The following is a 24,135-nucleotide window of genomic DNA, read 5'->3' on the forward strand; positions in this document are numbered from 1 at the left end:
GCAACAGTAGCAGCAGTAGAGCATTCAGCAACAGAAGTAGATTTATCATGCTCAATGCATTTAAGACATGGTGGTTCAAATCCTTCCTGAGCTGAACTGATCTGTTCGGCGCGAAGTGACTTGTTTTCCTTTTGAAGATCTTCATGAGCCACTCTCAATTTCTCAAGATCTTGCTTCCTTTGAAGATAATCATAGGAAAGCCTTTCATGTGCTGTTGAGAGCGTTTCATGACGACTTTCAAGTTCCTCATACTTAACGTGAAGATTTTTTATGTCTTCAATTAAGGACTGAGATTGAGTCATTTCAGCATCTAACAGATCATCGCTTTTGTCTAATAGTTTTTGAATGTGTTCCATGGTTTTCTGTTGTTCAGTTGCAATTTTAGCAAGTGTTTTGTAGCTGGGTTTGGAACCACAATCAGAGTCATCGTCACTAGATGTTTGATAGTGAGTAGTGCGTGTGTTTACCTTGGCACCACGTGCCATGAAGCAGTAGGAAGGAGCGGAGTAGTCCTTGTCATTTGCATCGGTGTCGGTGATGAAGTCATTGTCTTCAGTGTTGAAGATGGACTTGGCAACGTATGCTGTAGCCAGACTTGCAACGCCAGAATCGGACTCCTCCTCAGACTCCACCTCCACCTCCTCAGAAGCGGACTCATCCTCAGAGTCCATTTCCTTGCCAACAAACGCACGTGCCTTGCCAGATGAGCTCTTCTTGTGTGATGAAGACTTGGAGGAAGGCTTGGAAGAAGATTTTGAGTATTTCTTCTTCTTCTTGTCGTCAGAGTCATACTCCTTGCTCTTCTTCTTCTTGTTGTTCTCATTGTCCCACTATGGACACTCAGAGATGTAGTGACCAGGTTTCTTGCACTTGTGACATGTTCTCTTCTTGTAGTCATGAGCAGAAGCTTCATCATTCCTTGAGCTTGATTGTGAAGACTTTCTGAAGCCTTTCTTCTTGGTGAATTTTTGGAACTTCTTCACAAGCATAGCAAGCTCCCTTCCAATGTCTTCAGGATCATCAGAACTACTATCAGACTCTTCTTCAGATGAGGAGACAGCCTTTGCCTTCAAGGCACGAGTTCGCCCATAGTTGGGACCGTAGATGTCTCTTTTCTCAGAAAGCTGAAACTCGTGTGTGTTGAGTCTTTCAAGTATGTCAGACGGATCGAGTGTCTTGAAATCAGGACGTTCTTGAATCATCAGGGCTAGGGTGTCAAACGAACTGTCAAGTGATCTCAGGAGTGTCTTGACGACTTCATGCTTGGTGATCTCAGTAGCGCCGAGGGCTTGAAGCTCATTTGTGATGTCAGTGAGTCGATCAAACGTGAGCTGGACATTCTCATTGTCATTTCTCTTGAAGCGGTTGAAGAGGTTGCGAAGGACACTGATTCTCTAATCTCTCTGGGTTGAGACGCCTTCGTTGACCTTGGAGAGCCAGTCCTAGACTAGCTTAGATGTTTCCAAAGCACTCACGCGGCCATACTGTCCTTTGGTCAGATGACCACAGATGATATTCTTGGCAGTAGAGTCCAGTTGAACGAACTTCTTGACATCAACAGCAGTGACACCTTCTCCAGCCTTGGGAACGCCGTTCTTGACGACATACCATAGGTCGACATCAATGGCTTCAAGATGCATGCGTATCTTATTCTTCCAGTAGGGATATTCAGTTCCATCGAAGACGGGGCACGCAGCGGAGACTTTGATTATCCCTGCAGTCGACATAGCTAAAACTCCAGGTGGTTAAACCGAATCACACAGAACAAGGGAGTACCTTGCTCTGATACCAATTGAAAGTGCTAGTGATCGACTAAAGAGGGGGGTGAATAGGCGATTTTTATAAAAGTCTTTAAAACATGGAAGTTTCGAAAACAAACGATTGAAATAAACCTATTACCATGCAGCGGAAGGTAGACTACCCTAGGCAAACCATAGTCAAGTATTCAATGAAGTGAAAGCGCAATGACTAATAGCAGCTAGGCAGTAAGGATCAGGTAGGAAGATATTGTAAAGCCAATCAGAACAAGTAATCACTCAGTGAAGCCAAATGGTGATGCAATCGTACAATGACTTCACAAGGACCAACAGTAAGTAAAGGGAAGGGAAGGATGAAACCAGTGACTCGTTGAAGACAATGATTTGTTGGACCAGTTCCAGTTGCTGTGACAACTGTACGTCTGGTTAGGGAGGCTGAGATTCAACTCAGAAGACCTCGTCTTCACCTTATTCCCCTTGAGCTAAGGACACCCAGTCCTCGCCCAATCACTCTGGTAAGTCTTCAAGGTAGACTTCTGAACCTTCACAGACTTTGTTCACCGGCGATCCACAATGACTCTTGGATGCTCAGAACGCGACGCCTAACCGGATGGAGGATTCACAGTCCTCAAGTGTAATAAGTCTTCAGATCACACAGACAAGAAGACTTAAGTGATGCCGAACACTCTTTGGCTCTAGGTGGTTAGGGCTTTATCCTCTCAAGGAATTCTCTCTCAAAGGCTTCGAGGTGGGTTGCTCTCAAATGACAAAAGCCGTACTTTAACTCTGAGCAGCCAACCGTTTATGGTTGTAGGGGGTGGGCTATTTATAGCCACTAGGCAACCCGACTTGATTTGTTCGAAATGACCCTGGGTCACTAAGGAACTGACACTTGTTCCAACGGTCAGATTTCAAACACACACGACAACTTTACTTGGGCTACAAGCAAAGCTGACTTGTCCAACTCTGAACAAGATTCGCTCTCATAGTCTTCACTCGATGTCTTCTCTTGTCATAGTCTTCAATGTGAATGTCTTCACATACCACCTTTGACTTCAATGTCTTCATACATTTTTAGGGGTCATCTCTGGTAGGAAAACCGAATCAATGAGGGACTTCTACCTGTGTTATCCTGCAATTCTCACGAACACATTAGTCCCTCAACTAGGTTTGTCGTCAATACTCCAAAACCAACTAGGGGTGGCACTAGATGCCCTTACAAAAGCATGTTCTGAATAAATGCCTGGCGTAACAGCCTACTATTCATCTACTATCAAAACCTATGAAATGATCTCTGAACCATGATCTAAAAAAAGCATGCTAAATTAGATATTGTATATACATGAAAAGAATTAAAACTACTATGTAGTGTGATGTTGCTGCATTGAATCATAACTACAAAAATCTACACCATTTCTTGACAGTAGCACCACCCCCAACCCAGCCCCCTCACCTGTCTTTGGCACACTGACAGCAGCACCAAACCCAAAAACACCCTCCAAAATCCATCCCAACCAAACTGCATCAACCATATTGATGTTTCCTATGAAGCACGAAGAAACACCAACACCGCCCCCCTACTGATGCAAATGTATCCATCAACCCACCCTCGCAGCAGATCCGGACGAGCCTCATCGCACAAATCACACACCTCCCACCTCCCCCACAACAGATCCAGCGACACATGAGCTCAATCAACCACCATCATGCCCCAGAACCAAAAAACCTCCAAAAATCCCCTCTATGAACCCTAACGCAACACTATGGAGAGGAAAAATGGAGGGGCTTCGATTGCTTACTTCGCCGGAGGAGCAGCGATGTCCATTGCTTCTGTTGGGTCTGTGCGAGGGACTTCCCTCCCTGCAACCTTCGGCGCCGCCGCCTGCCCACCTCGCACTCGGGAAGATCGTCGCATCTAGTCTGAATCTCGTCCGACGCGGAGGGAGAAGGAAAGGGAAGAAGGCCGAGAGAAGCAGACACAGATGCGAGATCGGGATGTTGCAATTATTGCTCAGGTGGGAGCCCAGGTACGACCTGGTCCACTCGCGTCCCACGCGCAACCAGAAGCGTTCGATCTGTCCCGATTGGACGGCGCGCGAGGCGGTTTTCTTTCGCCAAAAATCATCCGGTTTAAGTTAAACGTTTTCCTAAAATTTATTACATCGTGAGATCAACATATTTGGAGACAACAACTCACGGGTGATATGAAATATGAAATTTAGACAGCCTTAAATGACATACAACTATGCACTGTTGGCATTGTTGGACCAATTCTAGATCAATCTTAACTGAAGTTTGCCTTTGAGTAATTTCTCTACAAATAGACAAATATCAAGAGAAACCAGTGCGACTTCTCTGAAACAAACTACACAAACATAGACAGTACAACATCACCTTGCTCGTTGTGACCATGTGCCCTTCTATCCTGAAATCCATCGGGGAAAACAAAATCAAAATCAGAGATTATCTCACAAAATATGCACTTAATTGAATAGTTTGTGCATGGAGTTGGCTACGACGGTGGTGAGATCCTTGGCGGCACGGCGTTGCGTGCAGGACTGCGGCATCACAAGGAGGAGCTCGTCGAGGACACAAAGGAATGGCTGGACATGGACCAACGCCCTCCCCTCCCCGTCCTGGTAGAGGCCCAAGAATGGAGCACAAGGAGCTAGTCGTCAACGTGGGTGAGCAGTGGGTGCCTCTGGCTCGGCACGAAGCCATGGCGGCGTGGGGTTAGGGCATAGGAGAGAGGAGGCGACGATGGCGTGGGGTTAGGGCATAGGAGAGAGGAGGCGACGACGGCGTGGGGTTAGGGCATATGAGAGAGGAGGCGGCGGCGGCGTGGGATTAGGGCATAGGAGAGAGGAGGCGGTGACATGTGGTTGGGGCATAGGAAAGAGGTGAGGTGGATGGTGTAGTGGAGATCAAGATTTTTTTAAAGGAAAAGATAGAAAAATGTTTGATTTAGTAATGCTGATTATTTTTGGGAAATGGTAAGTTATGATATAGTTCTGTTTTTAGCCGTATAAGATTCCTTTATGTGTAGGCAAACAAATCGATCCTTGAAGGGCCACCACGAGGGTGTTAGAAAGGAATCGGGAAACAAACAGAGACAAAGCAAATGATTCCAGTGTTCTTTATTCATCATGGATGTACACTTATATACAAGGGGAACGGATGCGTCCATGGGACGCGACCGTTCACTGAGGCGCCTCCTCGAGAGGCAACTGCCAATATGGGAAGCGGGGATTATCCCTTAATAACCACTGGGTTATTATTTTCAACACTCCCTGTTGGGGAACGTAGCATAAATTCAAAAATTTCCTACGTGTCACCAAGATCAATCTATGGAGTCATCTAGCAACGAGGGAGGAGTGGATCTACATACCCTTGTAGATCGCGCGCGGAAGCGTTCAAGAGAACGGGGTTGATGGAGTCGTACTCGTCGTGATCCAAATCACCGATGATCCTAGCGCCGAACAGACGGCACCTCCGCGTTCAACACACGTACAGAGCAGCGATGTCTCCTCCTTCTTGATCCAGCAAGGGGGAAGGAGAGGTTGATGGAGATCCAACAGCACGACGGCGTGGTGGTGGAAGTAGCGGGATTCCAACAGGGCTTCGACAAGCGCTGCGGGAGGAGGGAGATGTGTCATGGGAGGGAGAGGGAGGCGCCAGGGCTTATGTGGTGCTGCCCTCCCTTCCCCCACTATATATAGGGCCAAGGGAGAGGGGGGAGTAGCTTTGGCCCTTCCTCCAAGGAAGGGTGCGGCCAGGGAGGAGTCCCTCCTCCCCAAGGCACCTCGGAGGTGCCTTCCCCCTTTAGGACTCTTCCTTTCCCTCTTCTCTTGGCGCATGGGCCTCTTGGGGCTGGTGCCCTTGGCCCATATAGGCCAAGGCGCACCCCCTACAGCCCATGTGGCCCCCCGGGGCAGGTGGCCCCACCCGGTGGACCCCCGGGACCCTTCCGGTGGTCCCGGTACAATACCGATGACCCCGAAACTTGTCCCGATGGCCGAAATAGCACTTCCTATATATAATTCTTTACCTCCGGACCATTCCGGAACTCCTCGTGACGTTCGGGACCTCATCCGGGACTCCGAACAACTTTCGGGTTACTGCATACTAATATCTCTATAACCCTAGCGTCACCGAACCTTAAGTGTGTAGACCCTACGGGTTCGGGAGACATGCAGACATGACCGAGATGACTCTCCGGTCAATAACCAACAGCGGGATCTGGATACCCATGTTGGCTCCCACATGTTCCATGATGATCTCATCGGATGAACCACGATGTCAAGGACTTAATCAATCCCGTATACAATTCCCTTTGTCTATCGGTACGACACTTGCCCGAGATTCGATCGTCGGTATCCCGATACCTTGTTCAATCTCGTTACCGGCAAGTCTCTTTTACTCGTTCCGTAACACATCATCCCGTGATCAACTCCTTGATCACATTGTGCACATTATGATGATGTCCTACCGAGTGGGCCCAGAGATACCTCTCTGTTTTCAGGAGTGACAAATCCCAGTCTCAATTCGTGCAAACCAACAGACACTTTCAGAGATACCCGTAGTGTACCTTTATAGCCACCCAGTTACGTTGTGACGTTTGGAACACCCAAAGCACTCCTACGGTATCCGGGAGTTGCACAATCTCATGGTCTAAGGAAATGATACTTGACATTAGAAAAGCTTTAGCATACGAACTACATGATCTTGTGCTAGGCTTAGGTTTGGGTCTTGTCCATCACATCATTCTCCTAATGATGTGATCCCATTGTTCAATGACATCCAATGTCCATGGTCAGGAAACCGTAACCATCTATTGATCAACGAGCTAGTCAACTAGAGGCTTACTAGGGACATGGTGTTGTCTATGTATCCACACATGTATCTGAGTTTCCTATCAATACAATTCTAGCATGGATAATAAACGATTATCATGAACAAGGAAATATAATAATAACTAATTTATTATTGCCTCTAGGGCATATTTCCAACACTCCCCCTAATCACCGCTTGACATAAGAATCCATTATCTTGATTAAGTCTCCTCCAAAAACCCTGTGGGAAAAATATGAGGAGTATAGAGTTTGATATGTTGCTAAAACTCCTTTAAACCCAGTGGGAAAAATAAGGAGAAAATGATGCAACATATAATGGTTATTGTCTCTTTTAACTCAATACAAGAAAACCAATAGAGTTCAGAGGACAATAAATATGTCGTATATACTTTCCCAAAAACCCCGGTGGGGAAAACAGAAAGTATGACATATGATCTCATGTTGATATTACCTCATTAAAACCTTTATGAGAACCTGTATAGTAAACTCATGAAGGGAAAAGGAGTATAATATGATGCTTTTAACAGGAACAATTTAGGAAGATACTCCCCCTGATTCTTGCATATTTCGAAGTCGTCATATACCAATTCCATGTACACATTCCTGGAATGTAAAAGTTGGTAGAGACTTGGTGAACAAATCAGTTGCATGATTTGACTTGCAAGATATGCAATATAGTGATATTGCTTATTATGTAACCTGTTTGCATCCGGGCAACACAAGAAACATTATCCTTGAGATAATGGTTGGTGGATGTAGTCATGAGGTCTGTTTCGAAGACTCTTCATGAGAGAGCTACCACACCTAGTAGGAACACTAAGCCTGTCTACGATCTGACATAGTGGGCATATGATCGATGTATCCAATGATATCGGTGTTCACATTTTTGTGAAACTAAAAAACCAGGACAAGATGTTTGATGCCTTGGAGATATCGAAAGATATTCTTGAGTACCAACCAATTGTGTTTGGTGGATCCAATGGCATTATGGAACGTTGAGTCCCGATATCTCATTTCCATCATCTCTTGGTCTAAATAGATCTTTCTCTACGTCTAGGGAATGAACCACCATGAGAGTTATGGATGTATAAGACTTGTCCACAATGAATTTCTCCAATATATTTTGAATATAGACAACATAGTGTACCAAAATGTATGAGTAAAGGTGCTCAAGTTGTAGTAACGAGCGGTATCTTGGTTTTACCCAAATCCTTCATTTAAACTCCGTCGTTTAGATGATTACATGTATCGTCATTGCAGGAGTAATCACTGTGTATGACAGACAAACATGGATAACCATCATTGTAGAAGTAATCCTTGTGTAAAGGAACTCACTAAGTCGGTTGTACCAAATGTACTGACAACAATAAGTCATATGGTGACTTACTGATTTTTACACAATGTATGTTGCATTTTGTATTTCGATTCAGAATTGAGATTCCATTGGAAATCAATCATATATGTCTGAATCTAGTGAGCCACATGGATATGTGATCACTACATCTATCAACTGCAGAGATAGATGATTTTGAACTGCCAATGATATAAATTATCGGAAAGAGATTCCACCTCTGGAGAATAGTTGGGTATCTGCGTGAACCCTTGTGCTACAATACTTGCTCTATGTTTCACCACCTCGTTGTTCTCAATTCTGTTTCCAGAAGAAAATTGATGTAGGTATTGCTTATGAATACCTTCCCATTATTGAGCAAGATCATTTCTACCTAGATTATAACCTTTGCTTGAGTTCAGTCCGAGTGTTGTTCACACTTTGCCATGGCCATGGTCTTTGGATCTGAATCACTTGAAAGGTTTTTCAATCTAGTTGAGAAATGTATGTCGACAATTGTAGACTTCGGGTTATATGTTTCTCCAGAATCTGTATATCAATATATAGTTGATGGAAATATCGTTACCCATAGTGACTGCTCGCGATTTCCCAATGTGATTGAGTCGGGTATTCCGATGTCCCGGTCATTGTGTGCACTATGACCTGGATTGGCGGGGGTTTCCCGTCCACTGGGTGTATACTACCCATTAGGTGTCTGTCAACGTGAAGTTGACTTGCATTTACTGAGTCACGGGCCTTGATATCCTTGCTTGCAAGAAGCTGAATCCTGATGTACTTTTCTCATACATCTCCCCCTGTTGCTTTGAACGGGGAGTGGAGTGAATTTTGTTTCTACCTCCACTCTTTCAGGCGTACTTTTGTGGGATTGTAGGATTGTGTGACACCTTTATAGTCAGTAAATGAATCTGGCAGGTTATTTGCAATGTGTTACAAATCTTCTGAACGCATGGTTCAGATCTTTGAGTACGTGGATTTGAGGCAGAAATGTGTTGAACATTCCACTAATTTCCTGGCATTCTTTATGGTACTTGAAATCTCCCCCTAATGCCTGGAAATGTTCCTCATTGAATTAGCATACTGGCCTTGAATAACTCCCCATGCGAGGGGCTTGAGGTATTGACGGAAATACAGTTATTCCTCACATAGATCCCAACTATATGTTGAGGGGCCAATGATGTATGCCGGGTGGTGATATCGGTATGCAACCGAATTACCGCGGATAGGAAATACTTGGTAGATTTCCACGTATCAAAGATAGTGGGGAATAATATAATGCAGTTATGTCATGAGCGTGTAAAACTGCATGACTCCAACGTAAAGTTGGTAAGTTGCAATTCCAAAGTAAAGATAATGCAATGAGCTTAACTCTTTGGATAGGATTCTACCAAACCATTTTGAGTCTAGACATTAGGAAAAATTGCTAAACTTCAATCCAAAGGCCATAGAGAAGGCCCTCAAGGAGAATTCTGCAATGTTATCCATTCGATTTGCTTGAAATCGATGTCAGGATAATGAGCCAATGGTTTCGTGTGAATAAAGCACACACTTAAGACCATCATATAGATATGTCTTTTAGAACCATGGAATCCCTGAATAGTCTACTCAATGGCTGGGAAGAGCCACTTACCTCGACTTGATGCATTCAAGGAGTCTGAGTGGTTCAGCTTAGACTTTAAGGTGTGCGAGCCTTAAAATTAGCTTTCCAGTGTCACTTGTAGTGCACATAAAATCCAAATGTTATTAGAATTTAGCATCATAATAATCATAAACTATTGAATTGCGCATAGTTCCGGTTTCAACCCAATGTCTCGATGACCATGGCGTGTATGCCAAGTTTGTCATGTACAAGACATTTTGCAAACTATCTTGGGCGCAACATGTGCTACGGGTTTTGTAGTATGTGTAGTACAATCCAGATGATACATAGAGAATGTGCTTGCCATATCTATTGCATATGGTAAAGAGAAGTTATTTCTCTTTCTTGTCAGCATAAGTTTCGCTATGGAAACCATTTTGACGAATATCTCTATAGCTTAGTAGGGTACGAGTTAAACTTGGGAAGCAATGAAGCATCCCGACGTTACTGGAGTACCCACAGGGATAGTAAATATGATTCGAGTTGAGCCAACAAATACCTCCTCGCGTCTAGCGATTTTAAAATAGCTCATTTCTCTCAATGAGAGTGGAAACATTGAACTTCCCTGAGTATAGAGCTTGTGGTGCGTATGTCCACAAGGCACATATCATCTTTCATCGGATTGACTCCCGTAGAAATCTATATATAGACATGCAGATCCTCAATATGAAAATCGCTGTCAGATATTTAGAATACATACAAATGTATTTGTACCAAAGTACTGATACAATATATTGTGATATACAATATATGATGACAACAATAATTATGTTCTTATTAGAACATCATAAATGGACGTAAATAAATAGATCACTAAGGAGACTAAGGGACTAAATGTATAGTCTCCAAACATGTCAGTTGATGCATATTCAACCATCATGCTCTCCATGCTCATAGGGTCTCGTGACAGCTTGATGGTGTCATGTTGAGGGTTTGAAGTGAGTTTCAAACAATTACCCTTGAGGTCCTTTGCGTCCCGATGGCATGGCTTGGATCGCACGCGTTATCCCATGGGATGCAAGACTGATCTTGATGTCCATGACCCGCTTAAGTAAGTTGTGGCCATTGAGGGCAAGAGCCTCAAATTGTTAGCCATTGATTACTTATAGGGGCAAGCCAGAGATAATTAATTTACAAGAAGTAAATTAAAAACCATCATGGTTTTATAATAAGAATGCAAAAATTTGACTCAAGTGTATAACTTGAAAATGCTCAATCTCAATTATGGGAACATAACACATTGAAGATCATACAGATCTCACAGTAATAGAGAGTCTGCACATGGGCAGAAGATCCAACTCATTACCTTATGTTTTCCTAATATAATGAGGGAGATGTTATTGTCAAAAATTTACAAGTTTGTTGTGCGGGAGAAATCAATCTCGAACGCTGTATGTATTTGCAAGAAATTGAAAATCTCAATTGCAAATAGATGTATTATTCTCGACATGTGTTTAACATGGAACTAGATACATCATAGAAATATTCCGAAATACTGTGTACTCAACAGAGAAACAGTACTGCAGAGGTACTGAATTTATCTTTGCAAGAGATTAAAAATCTCTATTGCAAATGGACATAATTAACCTCAATACGTGATAAGCGTGGAAATGTATTACATCAACTTAAGATCTGGAATACATCTCGGTACTCAACAGAAAAACACTACTATTGTAATGAATAGTAATGATGTTGCAAACTTGATGTTCAAGTGAAAAACTTGAATTGTATTGACCTCAAATTAAATGAGATGATCTTGTATCAAGTTGCAAGATAATTCAGCAAAGTGAATTAATATTTTGTGAGAGAAAATTAATCTCAATCGCAATAAGATTGTTTTGCGAGAAAATAATAATTCTCAATCGCAAATATATATTGTTGTACGAAAAAATTTAATCTCAATCGCGGGAAACATGTTCTAAAGAATCTGATATGTAGTAAACACATTGAACATGTCAAGTATCAACATACGCATATTTCCGGAATTTTAAAACTCAACAGAAAAAGGGTTGAGAATGCAAAGTCCAAGTTGCCAGATGGCTCGATTGTAAAATACAGTAAAGCGTAGAGCTAAACTGAAAAGATTCATAAGCCTGAGAATCGAATCAGAATTTACTTGGACGTATTTAGCATTAAGATAAAGTCAGAGGGCTAAATCCAGAAATGGTTGAAAGGATAAGATTTCCTTTCTTCCTCCTGTGCGGATATGAAATTCCCAATGGGGAATTTTCTACGCCACAGCCATTCGAGATGGGCTCCGCCGGCCGGAGGGGCCGCTGCTTCCGTCGCGGGAGGGGCCGCTGCTATGGGCGCACCGTCGTCTCCGCTTCCAGGAACCATGCCGGAGGAAGCCTCGCGACGGGCTCGGGCCTGGCCAGCGCCGGGTGCAGGCTGCACTCTGCCAGGCGGAGGGAGAGCCTGCTCCATCTCCGCCACGGCTGGCCGCACCTGGAGGAGTGGGGTCAGCGGATAGCGCCGCACCCCAGGGCAGAGGTCCACCACGTCGTCGAGTAGGAGCCGCGGGAGCGAACTGCGCCGAAGGCGCCGCTGCAATCTCCACCGCGAGTCGTGATGGGGAGGGCGCATCACATTTGACAGAGCGCGGGAACGCCGCGTGTCTCCGTCGTAGTGGCCGGCGAGTACGCCGAGGGTGGGTTCTCCACCGCGCCTGCTACTGCATGCGTCCTCGACGAGCAAGTTGCTTCTGCATTGATGGCGAGAGGGTTAGACTACCCACAATGGGAGTAACATGGGTGATAACATCACACTTATCTATGCAAAATAGATGATGTGGCATGTAATTAATAAAGTATGAGAGACATGTGATAACATAGCTAGTTACCGTAACATCACACATATCAAAAAAAGATGAGTCTACAATTTAATAAATAAAGTAATGCATGACACAACACATATTTTATTAGCCATTGTGAAGGTAATAAAATAGACTAATAACATATTCATGTTACTGCTTTAAGTTTACTCCGCACTGTGACTAGTCTTAGCGGCACCGGCCGCTAGTTACAACGTAATGGAGATTAGGAAATTATACAAGGTAGTTACTTCCCTTTGCATCATTGGTTGTTTTCGTTGATGTGCCTGAACCGAGGAAATGCTCCAGAAATCACTCATTGAATCAACAGATCATGACGCCCACGCGCGCAACCGGGCGGCCGGGCACGGAGGCCGAGGTCTGGGGCGCGGAGGGCGCGAGTCCGTTGGCGCGGACGGGCGCGGCGCAACAGGGTGGCGGCCGAGCGGACGGGCGCGACCGAGGCGCGGGGCGGCCGGCGCGATCAGACGGCGATGGCGCGAGGCGCGGTGTGGCCGGGCGGAGCCGACCACGGCCTGGCTCGGGCGGGCGCGGCCGCGGAGGCTGGGGAGCGGTGCCGACGCGGCCAGGGACGGCCACGGCGCTGGCGGGCGTTGCCACGGAGGGATCTACAGGCTCATACCTTTATCTGTTCTTGATTCTCCAATGCTCTTGGACTTGACTCCTAATCCAATCGCTCCAAGGCAGCGATGCACCTGTAGATGGAGATCGCCGGAGTTGCTCCACGACGTTGCCGCTTTCCTGTTTCTTCGTTCTCGCTGTTGAGCGCCGATGGAATCGCTCCGCGGGAGCGTGCTGATAACGTGTTAGAAAGGAATCGGGAAACAAACAGAGACAAAGCAAATGATTCCAGTGTTCTTTATTCACCATGGATATACACTTATATACAAGGTTGGATCATATGCCCCAATTTACTTGGGCATTTGATAATTTGCCTCACTTTACATAGGATTAGATGATTTGCCCTGCTTTTCTTTTCTCTTTAGATAATATGTCTTTTTTATTTACTGTAATCATTTTTGACTTTTTATCCCTATTTTCACGACACGAAATGACTCTACTGCTCCTGTAGCAAATTTGCAATTCTTCTTCTTATCTTCTCTCCCTACGTTGCTATACCCAACCAAACAAACAGATCAAGATATCATAGATTGATTTTGTTATTAGTTTTTATCTCCATGTCCGCGCCCAGCAGAGAGGTGGATGCACCGCCAGCCACCAAGCCATCAACTCCAGCGCCTCCCGGACAGGGAGGGCTCACACAGGCCGGCGGCGAGGTGATTCCTCAAACTACCGGTCGGGCAGACGACTCCTGCATCCATGGATCATCACGAGATGCAACAGATTGGTTAGTATCTGATCAACCCACACCCTCCTCTCCCATGGCTGTTGCGGCGAGCACTAACACCTTGAGGATCATGATCCTAGATCCCACTTCCCAGTACAACACAAGCAGACCACGCATTTCACAACATCATCAGTCACGTACATCTAATCCCATTGAACTCGCTTCATGGTGTACATGTGTGCGCCTGTACATGGATCCTGGCTTTGATTAACCTAGGATCCCATTTCCCATGGTTATTGCAGCTAGCACAACACTTCTCTGGCGTTAATGAACCTGTACAGAAAGTAGAGTAAACTAAGATGAAGCATGAAAAAACAAACCTTCAGATCTAGCATGGTTTTGTTATTTGATAAAATGTTCTCTAACTAATTGGATGATGCCCTTATGTTAAAATGTTTATTTGTTCTCCAAGTAGGCCAACGGTGGTTGCAAGAAATGATATACATGTATCAACAATGGAAGGAGGCATTGATTGGTCCCAGATTGAGATAGTACCAATGAATGATGACGAAATTGATGCTCCTATAACAGAGGAGAACATGTGCACGGTTCTTGGCATCAATGACGAACCTGAGCATCGGAAAATTGTATCTGAAGCAGCTATGAAAGCCTCCATTGCACATGTTGATGCATGTGTGGCTGATATTGATGAGGATTTACTTGCTGATGCGGCTCTTCCTGTGCCTGACCATATGCCTGAAGAGAATCACTTCTGGTATGATAAGGAACATCCTGTGATAGAGGAAGGATCTTTGTTTCGTTCAATGAAAGAGTTCAGGATGCTCATGAGAACATTTGCTATTAGAGGTAAGTTTGACATCAAGATCAAGGATAGTGACACTACTAGATTTTTGGGTCACTGTAAAGGGAATGGATGTCCTTGGAGAATAACTGCTAGGACAATAGAAGATGGAAAAACAGTCAGGGTACAAACTTATCCAACATGAATCATTTTTTATGTTGAAACCATTTTACTTGTAACTGATGGTTGGTGTTATGTTTTGTGCAGGTTAACAAGATAGCAAAGCCTCATAAGTGTTCATCAACCGCTGCAGTGATTACAAGCATGGCAGACCAAGTATGGGTGGCAGAAAAGGCAATGGGGTATCTTCAAACTGAACCAAATATTGGTGCCAGGGAGCTCCAAAAAAAGCTACAAGCCGAGTACAAATGTACTATTGGGTATCATACTGTTAACAAGGGAAAAGAAAGGGCCAAGAATAGTTTATATGGGACCTGGGGAAAAAGCTTTCAGTCTTTATTGAACTTCAAAGCTGAGATTGATAAAAGATCTCCTGGTAGCATTGTCGAGGTTGATGTCAAGAGGGAAGGAGGTGAACTGCATTTCCGCAGATTTTTTTATGGCACTTAAGCCGTGCATTGATGGCTTCTTGGCTGGTTGTAGACCATATGTCAGTATAGACTCCACATTTTTGACTGGAAAGTGGAATGGTCAATTAGCAGCATGTACAACACTAGATGGGCAAAATTGGATGTTTCCTTTAGCATTTGGTTTCTTTGGTACAGAGACCGAGGATAATTGGATTTGGTTTATGCAACAACTGCATAGGGCAATAGGACATCTTCAAACTCTAGCTGTTTGTACTGATGCATGCAAAGGGTTAGAGAATGCAGTTAAAATTGTGTTTCCCCAAGCTGAGCAAAGAGAATGCTTTAGGCATCTGATGGCAAACTTCAAAAAAAAATTCCATGGAGATGTTTTTGGTCGCATGTGGCCAGCAGCCAAGGCTTACCGTCTGGAAACATTTAACTATCATATGAGCAAGATATTTGAAGCTGAACCTGCAGTGAGTGCCTACTTGTGTACCTATCATAACTTAAAGTGGACGAGATGTGACTTCAACACAGAAATCAAATGTGATTACATTCACAATAATATGGCCGAGTGCTTCAATAGTTGGATCAAAGGAACAAAGGAGCTGCCCATGGATGAGCTAGCCGATACAATAAGAGAGAAAATTATGATACTTGTTTATAGAAGGAGAAGAATTGCGGAAATGCTCCAGGGAAAGATGTTGCCTGCCATCATTCAACAAATAAATAATAGAACTAGGCAACTTGACCATTTGGTTGTTGGAAGATCAACCGGAGAAAGTTGTGAGGTCAAGGACACTAGCAAGAATAATCTTAGGCATGTTGTGAAGATAGGCAGCCGTGAGTGCACTTGCCTAGAATGGCAACACACTGGAAAGCCCTGTAAGCATGCACTTGCATTCGTTATAGAGACAGCAGATGTAAACTTTGAACCATATGTACATGAGTACTACTCCGTGAGTAGGTTCCGGGCTGCCTATGCTGGAGAGATTGAACCAATCACAGACAAGTCTCAATGGCCTCATGTTAATCTAGATATTGAGATGGTGCCACCGGTTTTAAAGAGCTCTGTTGGGAGACGGAGGAAGCAGAGAATCAGAAGTTGCCTTGAAGACGGTGGTCGTGGTGGCAGCAAACGGAAGAAGAAAGATGATAATGGCAAAAAACAAATGACCAACAAGGAGGTGACAAAGAGAAGGAAAAAGAAAAGAAGAGATTTGGCAGCAAAAATAGGTGCAAAGAATGTGGGATATTGGGGCACAGGAAAGCAACTTGCAAACAAAATGAAGCTAAAGAGAGGTAACCCATGCACTAGTATCTCATCTATATTAATATCAAATTAGTACTATTATACCATCTGTAACATCCGGTGTGATTGAACTTTCTAGTGACGTGTCTACTCACGAGCTCGCTCCAGCTGTTGTTGCGACACTTACACACATAACAACAATCACACTACCTCCCAGCCTTCATAACAGCCCTGGGCCTATCACAAGGAGGTAACAATTATATTTCTCATATGCACATTTGATTCCTACTTTTATAACATTGGTGTGTAAACATGTAGGAGGCTTGCTATGGCCATAGCTGGAGACGATGTATCACAACCATCTGGGACAACTATTAATTCTGTAGCATCACCTACCTCTCACTTCCCTTCAAGCTCTACGACATGCAAGAAAAAATTGACCCCAAAAAGGAAGAAGCTCCAATTTTAGTGCATTAAATTTCTATTTTAAATTCTGAGAGATGTTCACATCTGTCAGTTTCAAAGATATGGAGTCGGAAGAATTATTATTTTGCTTGATGTAAACTCGGATTAATTTGTCATGTCATTTGAACCGAGCAACCTTTTTGTGACATTACTTTTGTAATTTCGGTGTGATATATTCTGCCAATTCCATGTGCTAAGTGAACATATGTTGTCACTTTATTTTTAAAATCTATGAAATTGTTATATGCTGCCAAATTCCAACGAAGTGCATATGCGAGGATGCACAACATATATACAGACCCCTGACCTGTGACTAGAGGAGATCCAGCAAGAGATGAACTCAAAACCATTTGTGATTTAGTTAGAAAGTACTCTTCAGCATCTACGCATTTTTTAGTGTGTGATACAATTTAAGTCTCAAGCATCTGGAGGAGATCACTCAGCGAAGTATTTTAAACAACCTACCCAGCTTGATGACTGAAGCAGGACCAGCAACTGCTAGGGTATTTATTAGTACTATATATAAACACTGTAGTCCAGCCATGGCTATTACCGGCGAAGCAACGAACTCTCACACAAAAAATCTGTAAATCCATCAATCACTTAAAAAGTTAGCTTTTATCAGCAACGAGGGCGCCATCCGCAGCTCCGAGTTGCAGCCGATGCCCCGGGACCCGCCGGTCCGCCGAGCTGCCTACATGCAGCGGGAATCGCCGTGGCGGGCCGCCGACCTGCAGCCGGAGCAAGACGCCGCGGGCCGTCGACCTGCAGCGGCAGCCACCGCGCTGGGCCGAGGAGCTGCAGTGGGAGCCGCCGCCGCGGGGCGCCGAGCTGCAGCGGGAGCCACCGCGCCGAGCCGAGGAGCTGCACCGGGAGCCGCCACGCTGAGCTGCTGCTGCCGGGGGCCAAGGTGCCGTTGTCGGCATCCTCCAGTAGGTTGGGGAAAGAAGAACAGAGTAAAGGCGTTGAACTGGGGAAAAGGTGAGCTGGTCGATGGAACTCACACACAGCAGAGAAGATAAGAAGAAGAATTGCAAATTTGCCACAGGGGCAGTAGAGTCATTTCGCGTCGTGAAAATAGGGATAAAAAGTCAAAAATGATTACAGTAAATAAAAAGGGCATATTATCTAAAGAGAAAAGAAAAGTAGGGCAAATCATCTAATCCTATGTAAAATGGGGCAAATTATCAAATGCCCAAATAAACTGGGGCATATGATCCAATCTGCGTCCATGGGACGCGACCGTTCACTGAGGCGCCTCCTCGAGAGGCAACTGCCAATATGGGAAGCGGGGATTATCCCTTAATAATCATTGGGTTATTATTTTCAACAGAGGGAAGGCATAAAAACACTACGTGCAGGAAAAACTGTGGGAAGAGTTTTGAAAGAAAATTTGATAAAATCAATAGGTAAAACTGATGGGAGGAGACGTCTGTGATGAAAGTGGATTAACGGGAGTGAAGGCGCTAAAACCAAAGCTGCCAATGGTGGGAGAGATCGTCTCGAGTCCAATTCATGTAAGAACTTGGCTCCAGAGGATGGTAGATACCAACCAAGCCCACAAGACGATGATCAACATCTTCTCGATCAAATAAAGCAAAAAACACATTTCTCGGAGTATTTTGTGAAAAAAGATTTAAATCTATTACCAGAGTTCATCAAAAGTATAAAGCATCTAAAATTATATCGAGATTCTGAGACCATCGAACGACCACTATCGTCGCCAGAATGAGCCGTCAAAGCACTGTTGTCGCCACTCTCTATCAGAGTCAGCTTGACTTTATTGATGACAACCGAAAGTCTTCATGCACATGCCCCTAAGGACCAACGTCCCGAGGTCACAGTGGTCGCCGTTGAATAAATCAAAAGCACCTGACATCAAATCTCGCCACACAATGAAAAGCCCTAACCTCACCGCCCTAACAAGACAACCAGGATCTCACTGAAGCTCTGTCAAGTACATCCAGATGGACGAACTTGAGAAGGAATGGAACCCGAAAGACAAACTTAAAAAAAAAACACCGTCATTCGCCTGAGGGCTGTACCTGCGAGGACTAAAAAACACTAACCTAACATAAACTACTAACCAGGCAGAGGCACCTTGATCCTCCTTCCCGCAAGGGGGGGGGGGGGGGGGGGGTGGTGAATCCACAGGCTCACTGGTGAAGTTCAGAGGGCAGAGTTTACCCTAGCTGTGGCGAGGCGATCAACCGTCCAAATTATTCTCCGGATCACGAGGACATGAAAACATCGAGCTCGCCCGGCGGCTGGTCAGCGATCCAGGGGTTGTTGAGGACTAGCTCCTCCGGTGACGGTGAGGGGTTGAGTTAAGTGAGGACGAGCTAGTGCACATGATTTCCACTGGCAATCGAACTAGTGCACCACTTTTCATCAGAGTTCCAAATGCATCGATGAGCAGATAAGCTCTACCAGTATAGGAGTACCATAACTTGTTCGAATCCTCCAAAAGACTTGTCTGGTCAGCAAAGCAGTACTAATAACAACACCGAAGTGCCAGTATTATACAGCCGGTAACAGAGCTAGTGGCAAAACAACTCTAGCAACCGTTTCGATACAGCTGGGACGATACATCTTTTCGAAAAAAAGCTGGGACGATACATACGCTGAGCCCTGAAGCACTGCAGCGCCATCATGCGATGAGGAAAGGGAGCACGGTCAGCATGAACGCCTCGTAGCCGAAAGTCGCAGACCCCGAGTACGCCGTGTCCTTCTCCTTGAACTTCTCGGTCAGGCCCTGCCAAAATAATTCAGGAAAATTATAAAGGTAATTCAGCCAAATGAACACCGTGAAATGAAAAAAACTTAGTTTATTTGGTGGAATTACCTTCACTGTAAGGCAGCATCTGCATACATAAAGAACAAACAGTCAGGAATGTGTATATAGTGCAGTTCAAATTGTGCTACTGCTAAGCTTTATAAGGGAACCCAGCGTTTTTCTGCCAATTCTGATTTTGACATAAAAATAATATTGACAAACGAAAAAAATTTGATCTATCCATGTTTCAGTACATTAGATGCTGCAGAATCTTGTGCAGTTTAGTGGGAAAAGCAATCAGCCAAGTCGAAACTAATTGAAGGAATAATCTTACTCAATGAAGTTGTCATATTCAACCGCTTTGTTCTTGCCCCCAGTCTTGTCAAATTTAGACACAAGCAAGTCTAGCACAGTAGGAGAAACGGAATATCCAAGATCTAGAAGAGCATCACGCAGTTCTGGTGCATCAATTCTACCACTTCGGTCACGGTCAAACCTCTCAAATATGCCCTGCACAATAAACATGGGAAATGTAACACATGGAATGTTAAGTCAGTTGATTGGTTCCCTCACAACGAAGCAAGGGAACTTGAAGCTGTACTGCTGTAGCATCTCACCCTCCAATTCTGAAGACTGTAAAACACAGAAGTGAACTCCTTTGGCCCTGAAAGAATCACAGGTAATGTATTTACAGTTAGGAGGTTAAAGAAAAAAGGTATAGAGGATGAAAATGTCAAATGTTGAAAACAGTGTGGGCCTTTTTGATTCGAAGGATTTCAAAAATACAGGAATAGGATACGATTGCATGTGTAAAGCAGAGAACTATGAAAACGCAGGAATCTGCAAAATTGGATGTTTGATTCACAAGAATAGGAAAAACAACAGGAATCCTAAAAGGCACGGTCAAATTAAGGTCAAATCATATGAAAAGATAAGATGGGAAGTTAATATTATGCTATTTCTGGCCTTTGTCTCGCTCTTTGTGCATAGGAATGTAAAAAAGAGGTTAAGTGGATTGTAAAAAACCCTTTGTTTTTCCTATGAAAATCAATCCAAAGGAAAAATTCCTCTGTTTTTATATGGTTAATTCCTTTGAATCAAACGGATGAAGAGTGTCACCATATGAAAATTTCCAATTCCTATGATTGTCCTCTACTTTTCCTATGAATTAAAGAGGCCCTATATGTATACTTCACACTTTAAAACAAATAAAGACAAAATATAAATGGCAGATAATTCTACATAGCACGCTACAAATGAGAAGTGTGTGGCAGATTAAGATCAATTCATGCTTGTACTGTGATGGATTACACAACAAAGAACTTACATACTCCCTCTGTCCGAAAAAGTTTGTCCCTCAAATGGATGTATCTTTTTTTTAGAAAAGGAGGATGACCCCAGCCTCTGCATCTGGGAGATGCATGCGGCCATTTTATTGATTATTCTCGAGGACCTTACAAAGTTAGTGCTAGATACATCCATTTGAGAGACAAGCTTGGGACAAGCTTTTTCGGACGGAGGGAGTACTAGTTGGTTTTATCCTGCAAACCATAGTTTCATCACGACAGAAACAACCTTCAGTTGTGGCGAAGGACAGTTAGGAAAAGTATCTCAGGCTTTCAAGGATAAACTTCTGCCAAAAAAAGCTTTGGTAGAAGTAGAACTAACTCAAAGCAGTTCCAACTTTGAAGCTTGGATAAGCATCAATTAAACTCACGTTTCCGTAATGGACCAGGTTAAACTGAAAGTAAAAAAATGTGCATAGCTTGTATTAGGAAATGCAGATCTGATAAAGCAATCCACACTTCCCATCCAATCTTTCACATTGGGGAGAAAAGAAAATACAACAATCGCCAGTGGCAAGTGAGTTGCTAAGATGTCCATAACAACAGAACAACTCGTGGGTCTTGCAGTAACCTTATTGAAGTACTCCCTCTAGTACAAATTTATACTAAGCTCAAGACACTTATTTTGGGACGGAGGGATATTAAGTAAGGGTCTAATACTTTCCAACATGACTACTTGGCATGTGCTCCAGCTGTATCTAACGTTAGTCTATAGACTGAGAGTCTGAAATCCAGTCAAGCTGAACTAAAAAATTGTGCGGCTTCCTCGGGATCCTTCCCCAGAAATGAAAAGGGTTGATTTGTGACCTCTGGCTCAAACAATTCACCACTAAGTGCCCTCACGTCGCGTGCTACAAAGACCAGAGGAACATCAACACTAAGTCGTGTGCATGCCGAGACGCGGCGCAGTGGACCAGGGAGACGCACGATTGCCTCCTGGAAACCAAGAGTCAAAGACAATGACGCAAAGGATCCCCCATTCATCCTAGCACGATCGTGGATAAGACTTGAGAGATAGTACGACATATGGAGGAGGGAGGGAGGACTCGCCGATCTTGCGGACGTTGGTGTTGGTGAAGAGGTACATGAGGAGGTGGACGGTGCGGAGGCTGAAGCTCTGGCTGCTGAACCCAGAGAGCGCGGACTGCAGCTCCTTGTCGTCGATCATCCCGCTGCCGTCGCGGTCCGCCGCCTGGAAGCACGCCACCACGTTGGGGTCCGTCCCCGGCGGGAACGTGGACGGCACCAGTGCCGCGAACGGGCTCCCGTACCCACCGGCGCCGCCTCCTGCGTAGGGCTGCGCGGCGGGCGGGCCCCCGTACGGCGCGGCGGACGAAGGCGGCTGGGCGCCGTAGGGCTGCTGCCCGTAGCCGCCTCCGCCGCCCCCGCCGTAAGGCTGCTGCGGGGGTGGAGCGCCGTGGTAGGGGTCGGAGCCGGAGGAGTAGGAGGTCTTGCCTTCCTTGGGAGGCTTCTGGCCGTAGGACGGTGGGGCTCCGTAGCCGCCGCCGCCTCCGCCGTAAGGCTGCTGCGGGGGCGGAGCACCGTGGTAGGGGTCGGGGCCGGAGGAGGAAGAGGTCTTGCCTTCTTTGGGGGGCTTCTGGCCGGAGGGCGGTGGGGCTCCGTAGCCGCCAGCGGCGCCGTAGGGGTAGCCGGAGCCGGGGGGTGGGGGGTAGCCGGCCATGGGGTTAAGCTTGGGGAATTGGAGTTGTGTGCTCGATCACGGGGACGGGGATGGAATTGGAATGGAACAGGTGGGAAGGGGGCGAAGCAGAACGTGGTTTGGTTTGGCGACGCGGAGGGGAGGGGAGCAGATCGAAAGCACCGACAACGCGGACGGCGATGAATGACGACGCGACGGCACGGCAAACGTGTTGACTAACGGGTGAAATTAAATTTCATAAAAATAAAAGTAAATTCCATATTTGATAATTTACACCAACTTGCTACCGCGTAACGCAAAACTCCCGGAACTTAAAAATGCTCCAATACGGCTCCCAAAGGCATCGATGCGTAACATGCATGCTCTCGGGCGCCACGGTACTGCTACGCGTCCTCGCAACGAAGCAGGCGAAGTGCATTGAGGGGAAGGGAAGGGAAAAGAAGCATCATGCATAGGTTTTTCGTGGCCCCTTGGCGGCAATTAGAGTTTCGAGCGGAGTTGGCGGGCATACGTCGGATCTTGCCGGCGAGGGCGTCCTTTGATTCCGGTGGAGGATGGCTACATCATCCGGAGGCAAGCAGAAAGAGTCGGGGTCCTGACTCATCGCGGTCGGCAAGGGCTCGGCTAGAAGAGGCGTGAAGAAAACTATGAATCATGGACGAGGAGGTGATTCCCCAGGTAATCAATGATAGGGAAGGAAAGGTGAAGAAGTGGCTCTTTGCTGGTAGGATTTTGCACTGGAATATTTTTCACATCCAAACTATTGCCAGTGCGCTTCGACGGGGTGAGTCCCCCAGGGCCCCAATCCAGACAATCCAAATTAATTGTGAGGACGGTATAAGGCGTTATGTGGTCCTATTTGACTGGCTCCATCTTTGGGCTAGGGTTTCGAATCTTCTGTATAATCTCAAAGATGATACTTGGGGAAAACTTATTGCACAACAAATTGACAAGGATGCTACTTCGATCCATTTTGATCATGTTGGCGGATATCTATGATCAAGAGTCTCACATGATGTTAGTAAACCATTAAGAAGATGGATTCTGGTTGATTTGGTTAAGAGAAAAAAAGACAGACTTGTATGACATACAATATGAACAAGTGCCACACTTCTGTTTCTCATGTGGGTGGCTTGGTCATTCTGACATGTTTTGCACAATCCTTGGCCCTCGTAATGAGAATGACAATTTTACCTTTTGGGCCAAAGTTGAGGGCGCCATATGAGACAAAGAAGACTTCTTCTGGGGACAATTCGAGCAAGGAACAATATTCAAATCCAAGTAGTCAGAGGGAGTCTAGAAATTCTAGTAATGCTGGTAAAGAGGGTGTTAAAGTTACTTCTCCGACAAGAACATACCTCATAATAAGAGGAAAGAAGCACCCAAGCAAGTGTACTGGCGCGTGGATCATACACCACTTCTTTTAACCGATGGTACAGGAGCTGCTACTGAGCTTGTGAGTGGTTTGAAGGATGCATGTGATGACCAAAAGAGACTGGTGACGAGAATGAGTTGGAGAGGAACTG

The 24,135-nt window shown here is 45.0% G+C and overlaps 2 protein-coding genes across 3 annotated transcripts; one reads left to right on the forward strand and one right to left on the reverse strand.

Moving 5' to 3' along the window:
• The first annotated feature begins 14,770 nt into the window (after window positions 1-14,770).
• On the forward strand, window positions 14,771-17,657 carry LOC125551026 (uncharacterized). Of its 2 annotated transcripts, XR_015600563.1 has the most exons (3): window positions 14,771-16,412; window positions 16,502-16,612; window positions 16,681-17,657. XR_015600563.1 is itself a non-coding variant. In XM_087518018.1 (2 exons), the coding sequence occupies exons 1-2, from the start codon at window positions 15,095-15,097 to the stop codon at window positions 16,555-16,557; spliced, it is 1,374 nt and encodes a 457-aa protein (XP_087374144.1). In that variant the 5' UTR covers window positions 14,947-15,094; the 3' UTR covers window positions 16,558-17,657. The 2 variants fall into 2 exon arrangements, 1 of the variants encoding a protein (XP_087374144.1); XM_087518018.1 differs by having other exon boundaries at window positions 14,947-16,412; window positions 16,502-17,657.
• Window positions 17,658-19,260: 1,603 nt separating this feature from the next.
• LOC125551027 (calcium-binding protein CBP) lies at window positions 19,261-22,806 on the reverse strand. The gene is made up of 5 exons (XM_048714176.2): window positions 22,000-22,806; window positions 20,221-20,267; window positions 19,938-20,113; window positions 19,673-19,691; window positions 19,261-19,582 (listed from the first exon to the last, which is right to left on the reverse strand). Exons 1-5 carry the CDS (start codon window positions 22,628-22,630, stop codon window positions 19,478-19,480), a joined length of 978 nt encoding a protein of 325 aa, XP_048570133.2. The 5' UTR covers window positions 22,631-22,806; the 3' UTR covers window positions 19,261-19,477.
• Window positions 22,807-24,135: the final 1,329 nt, after the last annotated feature.

The sequence above is a fragment of the Triticum urartu genome, chromosome 4A, assembly GCF_056163025.1.
Source record: "Triticum urartu cultivar PI428250 chromosome 4A, HENAU_Tu73, whole genome shotgun sequence".
NCBI classification, from domain to species: Eukaryota; Viridiplantae; Streptophyta; class Magnoliopsida; order Poales; family Poaceae; genus Triticum; species Triticum urartu.

What these genes read in the sequence shown, in the direction of transcription:
- LOC125551026 (XM_087518018.1), top strand. Translation starts at nt 15,095, where the DNA reads ATGTCAAGAGGGAAGGAGGTGAACTGCATTTCCGCAGATTTTTTTATG. An exon ending in CAAAATGAAGCTAAAGAGAG is followed by an intron (nt 16,413 to 16,501) that starts GTAACCCATGCA and finishes TGAACTTTCTAG; the next exon opens with TGACGTGTCTACTCACGAGC.
- LOC125551027 (XM_048714176.2), bottom strand. Translation starts at nt 22,630, where the DNA reads ATGGCCGGCTACCCCCCACCCCCCGGCTCCGGCTACCCCTACGGCGCC. An exon ending in CACCAACGTCCGCAAGATCG is followed by an intron (nt 20,268 to 21,999) that starts GCGAGTCCTCCC and finishes TGATTCTTTCAG; the next exon opens with GGCCAAAGGAGTTCACTTCT. An exon ending in ACAGTCTTCAGAATTGGAGG is followed by an intron (nt 20,114 to 20,220) that starts GTGAGATGCTAC and finishes TTTATTGTGCAG; the next exon opens with GGCATATTTGAGAGGTTTGA.